At 35.2% G+C, this 10,934-nt stretch overlaps 1 protein-coding gene across 1 annotated transcript; it reads left to right on the top strand.

The window, feature by feature from the left end:
• Positions 1-4,651: 4,651 nt before the first annotated feature.
• LOC130046581 (multimerin-2-like) lies at positions 4,652-9,471 on the top strand. Its single transcript, XM_056158518.1, has 3 exons — positions 4,652-5,508; positions 6,395-6,523; positions 8,844-9,471. Exons 1-3 carry the CDS (start codon positions 4,800-4,802, stop codon positions 9,239-9,241), a joined length of 1,236 nt encoding a protein of 411 aa, XP_056014493.1. The 5' UTR covers positions 4,652-4,799; the 3' UTR covers positions 9,242-9,471.
• Positions 9,472-10,934: the final 1,463 nt, after the last annotated feature.

Below are 10,934 nucleotides of genomic sequence, written 5' to 3'. Positions count from 1 at the left end.
TTAAAAAAAAGAAACTAGGACGTTAAGAATCATTTTAAAATTTGGGTTTAGTCAGCTGAGCGTAACGCAAATAGGTGACACGGTTGGGGGCACGGTTTATATACGTGCGCCGCACTATGATACCCAGACTTTCTCAAGTCTCTATGTTTAATAATCAGTCCTCTCTTTAATACTTTTTAATAATGCAAAACATCTATGTTTGGTGACATTAAGTATGATAGAGAGCAGATATCTAGACTTCTGAAATACAGTAAAATTTGGACAAAATTATAAAGTAATAAAAACAACATAGAGACTTGAGCAAGTCTATATGACACCCCCACTTCCACGTTTATGGACCTGCAGATAAATAACAGGTCGTGTGATCCACTACCTACTTTTGCGAGAGAATATGAATTTGCTCATTTTTTCTTTCGCCAAACCCTTTTCCTTAATAAAATCATTATTAGTATTTGGAAATGTATATTAATTGTGGCATCAATTCCAATCTTCCGCTTGGTGATATGTATTTTGACATTTATTGCTGTGCTTATCATATGTCCACAATTTAAATATAACCAAATGCATTTTAATCATTGATGATATCTTTTTGTTGAATATATGTTTCTCATCATTTTTCGGAAAAAAGCAAAAGAGGGACACTGACCACGTGTCAGATTTGTAAACAATTGAACATGCCAATTTATAAGAAAATTCACTATCACGATTTCATTTGAGTGACACATTTGCGTAACAATTACTTTCTTACACTTTTAGTACTTCTTGTCCTATATAAAACGATGTAATATTTTAAAACAAATGACGTGTAGCTACTCACGTCAGTTTCCGTCTCTGTATATGACTTCGGCCTCAGCAATCTGATTATGTTCGGCAATCATCGTTCCAATGTCCTTGTATACGCCGCAATTCCGGATTTTCGTAATTCTTGCTTCTCCGAGTTGCCGTTCGTGCGGGACGGTATGTATCTAAAGTTTGGTTGGTTTATAAATACTATAGATAACAACGATTAACAGGTCAACCGATTACTCGGTTGAAAAAATGCTAACCGATTAGAAAATTTGTAACCGATTTGCCGGGTTATTTGTAGTAAAGTAATACTGTCGTGCCTGTCTTATATGTTGTTGTTTTTTTTTTAAAGAGGGGTGGGGGGGTTGGGGGGGTTGGGGGGGGGGTTGTAATATTCAAAAGTTTAGGTGATGTTTAAATATTCACATTTTTAATGACTGATCAGATTTGATAATTTTCAAAATAAAATTTCATGCAATACTCGTAATTATAGTCCATTTTGTAGGTAAAATGTTTTTGTAAGGCCCCAGTCAGGCTCTATAATGCTTGCGTAAAATAAACTACCAAGCAGTACTAGCATAATTTCCACATGGATTTTATAATCAGTTTGTACCATTATAATGCATGGCAATGAGGACAAGTAACATATATGTACATTTCTGGTCAGAGAAAGATACATTATTATACAAAGTTAAAGGATGAAAATAAAAATAAGGGGGGGGGTTCAGACTAAATCTTATTTCTGGGTGAATTCCCAATGTTTCAGCATAGTAATACTAAAACGAAAAAGAGATGAAATGTCAGCGATGTTATGTAGAACGGACTCGCACGTCCTGAGTAACTTGATTTGACTTAAGTGCCGTGTGCCGTCCGAACTGATTTTTGCCACCTTAGCAATTCTTGTAAACAAACTTCGAAGACAATAGAATTATTTCTTTAACATAAACTTGAAGTCAAACATTGTAATATAATAAATAATTATATGATGCACCGTTTTGGCGTGGCGTTACAAAAATGAACATTTTGAATTTCTAAAAATATTCTTGCTTTCATGTGGTGTTTATTCACGTCTTTACTTATCGAAACACTCGTCATACTCTTTTTCAGTGAATTAGAAAAAAACAAAAACAACAACCCCAAAACTGAAGCTAAAATAAAAGAATACATGTAGGCCCCTACAGTAATTGAGAATTATAATTTTTAACGATTAACTGGTTAATTACATGTAATCGGTCAAAAGAATTTACGACTAATCGGTTAATAAATTTTCATCCATTTTCATCCCTACTAACTAAATACTATTGTGTTCATAATCAAGAATCCCGTGGGAATCCGGGTTAGAATAGGTCCTCAGTACCTCTTGCTTGTCGTAGATTCTAAGGCGACTAAACGGGGAGGTCCTACGCATGAGACCGTAAAAACCGAGGTACCGTGTCACAACAGGTGTGGCACGATAAAGATCCCTAGAGAGAAGTTTGCCTTAAATAAGATTACTAGTGGGAGAATATGTTATGAATTTTTTTTTATATTTTTACAGGTTTTTAAAAACATTTTTTTTATAGTACATTATTGTAGAATTTTGACCTCGGATCTGATGCAATCTTTGAACAGCGATATTTATAAGGCCTCAACTGTACGCAAAATAATCATGCGCCGTAAACCGAAGGTTATCCCAAGGAGGGGATATGATTTTAGAAAATGCATTCGATTTCCTGGGCCAACCTGAATACAAATTTGTTATATCTTTAATGTCTGATGTGTTATTTGTTAGAATGGAGCCGACCGCCGCACATGTTATGCAGCTAAGAGTTTGTGGCTACTTTTAAATGACTTACTCGAGAAAATATTTGTATTTGCAATCTTTAGAAATATGTGATGTATTCAACGGCAGCGTTAGGAGGTAATTGCTAGGCTGTAATGTTTTAATAAGCGAATCGAAGCCATAAAATGTAAATGTTTGTATGTGGGTGCTTTGTATACTCTTTACCTGGAGTTCATATATACCGTCCCACACGAACGATAACTCCTACATGCAAACATTACGAATAGCATGGTTCCGGCCTACCCATAATGCTCAGCACAGCAGTGAGGAACATTATGGGTAGGCCGGAACCAGGCTAACACTATGAAAAGAGGCAAAAGGCGGTTTATACGAAACGCTCATTGTAGGTATGCTATCAAACAATATTCCCTTGTTTATTTTGCTGATTTTTTCTTCAGATCTTGGGGATTATATTAGTTATACCGATAGGTGTTATTTAGTGCATATTATATTGTTAAAAACTTACCGTCAGTTACAGCTTGTATTGCTTTAACATGGTGCTTTCGGTAATAAAGATCGAGATCGACGTCCAGAAAGTATATATACATACATCAAAGAGAAAATACTCTTGTTAGAAAATAGGTATTGAGTTGACGTTAATCTGATAAAAAATGCAGTCCGTCTTAATATGTATACGGTGTGACCGTTGGACCAAGCGAAGCATATACGTAACTCCGTGTCCCGAGTGGTAATCATAATTCCGTTAAGTACGGTAGATTATGATTCATTTAAAAATATATATTTTGAATGAAATTTCCTTGCGCTAAACACCCAGTAACATCTCAATATTAAAGGAGTTTATATGGGGACAACAGTTTTACATGATCCGCCTATTCATTGAACGCGGGAAATAAAACGCAAGGCGACGTAAACTGTGCATTGTGACGTCACATTTAGCCTCGACTTTTTTCTCTTTTTCAAAGCAAACAACAATAATACATTCCGTATGAAATGAAAAAGGCCGTTAAAACTAAACAAAATTAACCAATAAATTCAAAATGGTAAAAAAGTAATCATAATTTTATCGTGTATTCTTATTCAAAGAAACTCATGAGCTCGTTCATTTATTTAGTCGTATTACGGTTTTATATGTATTTATTTGCTAAAACCCGTTACAATGATAATTATATTATTCACTTTGAACAAATTGAGTGTTTAAATTACAAATTGCACGTTAGAGTCTTCTATTATTGGCATTCCAAATAAAACACGAATAACTGTTGAAGCAGGTAATGAAAAAATGAATGGCGGCGCCCATATGGATCACGAAAATTTCAGTGAAAGTATATAGAGATTATTTCTTTTTCTTTTGCTGATTTTGAATTTTTTCTTTTACATACGTGTTACCTTTAGAGCCTTGCTTCGCGGACGGGCCTTCGGTCCGTCCGAGCTTCGCTCGGTATAAGAGAATCATGCAATGTGAAATTCATAGAAATATCTAGAAAAATAGGTCCCCCCACTTACACGCGGATCGACTTTTGTGCAAATATATACGGTACATTTTCAATGTTTTTGCCTTTGAAATCTTTACAAATTGTAATGATAGCCATGAATACGATAAAGATTTTTTACTGTACCGCCTTACTGTTTATGGGCTTGATCTACCCGATATATTAATGAAGACGATCAATAACAAACCAAACATGACCTATGTTATTCTTAAAGATGTGTTGTGAATAAAAATCATCCTACGAAGGTGAAGGCCAATGGGAAATGAGATACTGAAATCGTTCCTTCAGCCTATATGTTTGCTTTCCTTGATAAGAATGATTCAAGTTTAACATGATGTTACTCATAAGTCATGCATACGTATGTTGAGACCAAGTTAACGTAATGAATTATCGGTAATTTAGTGAATCTATCCTCTAAGATATAAATGCAACTCTTGCGTAAACAATATTTACCCACGTTGAAATGACCCCTTAAATTGAATGTCAATTTCATGTTCCATAAGACAAGATTTTCTATGAGGCGTGACAGCTAAATTTTACGCTCGTTCGGAAATCGAAGTAATCTGTCGTTCCTGATACTGAATAAATTGATACGAATAATCTTTTAAAGATACGTTGGTATGTTATGTAACTCATCCATAACTCTGGAGATGGAAGAAGTCAAAACTTTACGTAACAGATATCATGGATTACTTTTTTAAAAGTGAATCAATCTCGCCTTCATCAGAATTCTCGCTCTGATGTCCAAGATGAAACGATCACTAGTCCTTACGTTAGTGTTGATTTCTTTCATGCAATCATTTGCTTTTTCCGTTCTCACGGACAACAAAAATAACAATTTAACTCAACTGGACGTAAGTGGACTTGACTCGGAAAATGTAGACGTTTTCCGGCAGCTTCTGAACCAAGAGACACTCATCAGAATGGCCCTTGTAAAGAATGTGCACGCCTTGATGAAAGACATGGTCGACCTGAAGCAAACCATGAAGACGTTAGAAGCCACACAGCAGAAAACGGATTTAGAAGTGACAAACTTACAACAGGAAGTACATTCACTGAAGCGTGAAAACCAGAAACTTGACCTTGAAAACAGGAAGTATGAGGACACGTTGAACACCGTCAAACAAAACTTTACACAGAACAACGACCATTTTCAGGAGTTTGTATTGCAGTTGGAGGAGAAAAGAGAAACATTTGAGAGAAACACTAGCACGGTACTTGGTGATTTAAAAGTGGAAGTTCGCTATCTCTCAATCACTCTTCTTGACCTGAATAAACACACGTTAGAAGTGGACAGGGGTATTTCTGAGATGATGGAGGAAAAGTATGAAGCATTATCGAACGGACTGAATAATACCCTGGCAAGTCTTAACAACGATTTGACAACAACAAACATTAAAATATCTGGCCTCGAAAACTTGCAAAAAACTCAAATCACTTCAATATTTGGTAAGTTACAAATTTTGTGGTTAAACTAGTTTACCTGAAGTAAAATCTCAAGTAAGCTTTTTGATCAAAGTGAAAGAGGTGTCTTCTATCTGCCCTCTATAAACATTTCATAATCTGGACTTCTTCTCTAGAATCAACATTGCAACAAAGATTGTCACAAATTAAAGGGGAATGAAATTTGATCAAATGAAGGGTAGTGCTGCTCTCCATGAATGGGTGTAAGTTTATGATATCTTCTAAAGAACCTAGAAAGGCGGAAATGCATTGAAAGCTTACTTCATATACATGTACTGAAGATTCACTATTGTGCAGACCATGAGCAAAGGATGTGTGAAGTTTAAAAGTTTTTAAAGGAATACGTAGGGAAAAGTTATAAAAATCTACTCAAGACAATATTTAGTATACAATTTGTCAAATTAATATACAATCATCCTCATGTAGTGTAGGTTAAATTTCGTTCAAACTTTGACGAACGGTAACAAGACTGGGTTAAAAGTTTTATAAACAAAAGGAAGAAAATCTTTTGTGAACCAAAGAGAAACAATTTGGGAAAAAGAGAGGATCGATTGAACAGTAAAGTTAATGTTATCAAACATTTGTTTTCATCTAATTCGGAAAACAGATTACGTAGCATAAAGATCGCATGATAGTTAACCCCATGGCTGCTAGACAGTCACTTCCGGACGGTACGTTTCTTTTTATTCATTGGTAATCCATAGAAGGTAATGGCAGAAACAGTTTAAAGTTTTCGCCACAATTAGTTCTATATCTATTCTTTTTAGAAAATACCATTCATCAATTTAAAAAAAAGTAACTAACGGAACTGAAGAATAAACGTTATCTTACTCGCAAGTGTTTGTGGAACCTATATATTTCATTGTTTTAGATGAAGTCAATAAAACCATTGTGAACCTGAAGGCGGAAGTTAAGGAATCTCAGTTTGATCAAATGAAGCTCTCCTCTACAGTGTCGGCTCTGGAGGTGTTCCGAATGAATATGACAAGCAACAAATGCGGTATGATGACACTTTTACATGATGATTATCATGCCACGTTGTCACATTATTGATTTTAACATTTGACAAGTTTGGTATAATAGCATTTTGAGAAAATTTGCAAGTAGAGTGTTGATTAGGCCAAATTATGTTCATTTTGTTTCATTCACTATGTTATCCTTTAGGTGGCTCATTACTCTAAAATTCCATTTAATGGCTCATTTAAGTACCTCGTATGAAGCTTGATTTCACCATCGGGAAAAATCATACAAGCTCTCAGTTATTTTATATGAAATTTCGTATTTTTTTCACATAAAATGCAGATATATACAACACTGCACATCTTGCCCCGAATATGTAAAGTACTTTTATAATCTATATCTATTCAATGGCCCATATTAGAAAAATATTTTGGGGCGAGCTGTGTGCAGAATTTCTATTTCTGAAAAAAAAAATATTGCATAGATAAAGATATATAAATCAGAACTATGTTTAGATTGTTTCTATATATTACGTTTATAATGTTGGAGAGAAAAAAATAATTCGGGAGATTATCAATGATGATGACATCACAATAAGATTATAAATGACTCTTTCGGTGGTCCTCGCGTGGCTTGTACTTTGCACACTGATTTCGGACAAATTACTCGTACCTTCGTGAAAGTCTTTGAAATTCGTGAAAATGTGTATTCCTCTATTTTTTCGTATTTCATATCTTTACAAAGTTGTATTGATAGCACGCTCATGCACGCTCTGTAGTTGTAAACAATGCACGTATGAATCTTGAAAGATATAGTACATTTATTCCAATGGGCAAGATTAAAAAAGAATTTAAATATAATAAAAATTTTGGACAATGCATGACGGTATGAGTGCACTATACGCCCGAATCCAATAACATTTTGTTCACTTAAACTTCGGGAAAATTCCAATAAGTATGCAAGGATTTGATGTTTTCCGACGAATTTTAAAAATTAAGCACATTATATATTTGAATTTAGCCTCACGGAACGTGGCGTTTTTCTGTCGTTTTCATTTAAAAAATATTTCACGTTTTAATTCATTACACTATTAAAACTCACCATATTTAATACAACGTCGCAACAGTAATTAAACGTAATTTTGTGAAAGTTTTAATTATATCAGGAACATTTGTATCAGGAACATTACCGCTTTAAAATCGTTCATTATAGATGGCGAAGACGTTTTGAAAAACGACAATGTCGCGCGACGTCATAAAGCACTGCGCGTTTGTAAAATTTTGTATCAGCGATCGAGACAAAAATGTTGTAGATTCTCTTGGAGATGGACTACATGACTCTGAAAAGGCATTGCCGATAAGAAGACTGCTATTTTGAATGGGATTGAAAGTCCTGCAACACCCCACATATAGGACGGATCTCACACCTATAAATTCTGCCCCGTGTGAAATCTATTATGCGTATTCAGTGATTCTCTTATCTAACGGAGCTGAAATACGGCAAAATCATAATGTAAAACTTATACGGTACCAATTTTGATGCACCAGATGCGCATTTCGACAAATAATGTCTCTTCAGTGATGCTCAACCGAAATGTTTGAAATCCGAAATAACAATGAAGTTTTAGAGCTAGTATAGCCAAAAACAGCGTGCCAAAAAAGTGGAGTCAAATTTGTCTAAGGATAAGAGCTATGCATGAAGGAGATAATCCTTAATTTTGAAATGAATTTCTAAATTTTATAACAGCAATTAAATATACATCCGTATTTTCAAGCTAGTAACGAAGTACTTAGCTACTGGGCTGTAGAGACCCTCGAGGTATAGACCACTGACGGGTCATGTTATATAGAGATACATTTTAGAAGCGGGTGAAACGACATGGGAAGTGGTGCGTGGAATTGAATGGTGTGTAATTTGATAGAGAGTAAACTTATTTGACAAGATGTTTGACGTCACGTAACGTCAGTAGAAACTGATATGCTGCTCCATTACCTCTCAACCTGCCGTGTAAACGTCTTTGTATCTTTCTTATTGTGCATAAATGTACATGATGTTTTGAATACTTATCACGAATATTAGAATTTAAATAAAATCAAACCCACAATCCCAAGCATGCAGTCATTTTCTCGTAATTTACAGAGTTTGCAAACTGTTCTCGTACACACTTCTGTACAATTATACATGTACAGTAGATTCTTCAGGACGTCGCAATTTTGAATCGTGATAAGACTATACGTGCTGGTAACATCATCAGAAAATTCTAAATCTTATCAATACTAAGTGCGTTTTTCAATTTTTAATCACATCAGCAGAAAGATAAACCATTTTAACTTATTTATTGATGAACTATTCATTTGTAGACGGGTCCAAAAAGGTGGCCTTTACTGCCTCCGTGTCATCATCAAGTAGTTCCTGGAACAGTGGTACCTTGGTGTTTCCCGTGGTCATCACTAATGTGGGAAACGGATACAACCCCAGCAACGGAATATTTACCGCTCCTACCAACGGGAACTACGTGTTTTTCGTGAATGTGCAGAGTTATGGTATACAAAGCATTTATGTAGATATTGTGTTAAATGGATCAACAAAAGTCAGAACTATGGCCTATAGTAGGAGTAGTGGTGGAGCTCATGACGCTGGCCCTAACTTGGTAGTCTTAACTCTTCAGAAGGGAGACACGGTGTGGGTCAAACATTACTCTGGACAAGGTTACTACTACGACGGGTATATGACCACATTCTCCGGTTTTCTCATATGATTGACTAGTTTAACCAATTTTTCTGTACAGTGTAATCAATAATATATACATGTACTATCCCTATTAACATGATTGATCTTGTTATTTCTTGTAATTTGCCAACTATTTGTGTAAGTATGGCTATGTACCGATAACAAACATCGTGAGTTCAACCTTTACAGGGCATGTTATGCTTCACTAGATTTGTATTATATGAATGAATTGTAGATAAACTGAGCTTTCGAAATTACTCTCTGCCCTTGTGGTATTACATGTACCCAGGTAATAATTGTTACCTACACAGACTACTGAATACAAGGAAATATTTGCCCCCGTTTTATTTTCGTTCCTTTCACTCTTGTTAGTGGGTGAATTTAAGACTAGGGGAAACTGAAACCGCTTTCTCTTTTATGTCTTTTAATACAACTGTCTGCGCAAATTTAAAACATGTCGAAAGTGTTTACAAGTGTAGAGGGGCGAAAACACGACGAGAAAATAACTATATATACAGTATATGTGTTTTTGTCCCGTATGATACATATTTCATGAACAATTGTTCTGACTTTTGGCACTACCAGTGACTTCTACAAGCTTATCTTTTAAGAAGGATTGGGGTGCTAACGCCATATCTATTATCTACTATGCAAGTAGAGGTCATAAGAAATGTTTAAGTATTTAATCATACAAAAAATTCTTTCGTAATAATTTAAATTACTTAAAAATGATACATTTTCAAAGATCTTTATTTTCTGCAAGTAATGTTTGGGAATTTAATTTTCCGGTTGATTTGCAATGCAATACGTTATAGAAAGATAAAATATTCCATAAATAAGTAATAGTTTTAGATGTCGGGACAGTGTATATAATTAGCCCAGACTGTAACACATGTACAATGGATATATATTGGTTAATAACATTTAACGCTAACAAATGTGAGAACATTTGCATTCACGGTAAAGGAAAATTATCCAGGGAAACTACATTATCCACAGCCAAGTCTTGAATATGACAATCAAAGTACCTGAATAAACGATCGTTGAGATTGAAATTCAATATTATGTATGTATCCTAAAACGGCGCTTTCAATCTTTGACCCGGTTCTTGGTGTCCGACCCCGTTCTTAATATTCGAATCCCCAGCGTAGTATTTAAAACATTACCAGTGTATAAACGTTTTCAATGATTTCAGCATGTAGAACAAAGATATTTAGGCAACTTTTAACATAGTTTAGTGCCCGCCCCGCCACTCATAGATCACTCGTATTGGGGACCACATCTTTTCCTGTCCACTCACCCATTGTTGCCTTATACAATTAGATATATTGATACACACACACGTACGCACGCAGGCACGCACGCGTGCGCGCGCGTGCGTGTTTGTGTGTACATATACTAGATGTATTCCGATGAGTTGTATAACTCAAGCACAATGAAGAATTGAATTGATCAATATGTGGCAGAGGCGGGCCAACATGTGACAATATCAATATCTGGAACCCGTGTACTATGATTAGATATCATTAGCCCACAGAATCAAATCAGATTGTTACCTGTAAATTGTTTTCACAAATTTTATTACTTGTGTAAAACGTTTTTATCATCAGGGATTCAACTGTTAAATAAAATTCGAGAGTACTGTTCTATATAACTCCCAGAATGCCACATTGTGACCCCAAGCATGAGCATTAGCTGCAAAAACACTAATGTCTATGCTA

This window comes from Ostrea edulis, chromosome 3, assembly GCF_947568905.1.
Source record: "Ostrea edulis chromosome 3, xbOstEdul1.1, whole genome shotgun sequence".
Taxonomy (NCBI): Eukaryota; Metazoa; Mollusca; class Bivalvia; order Ostreida; family Ostreidae; genus Ostrea; species Ostrea edulis.
This window is presented reverse-complemented; position numbering and strand designations above follow the sequence as displayed.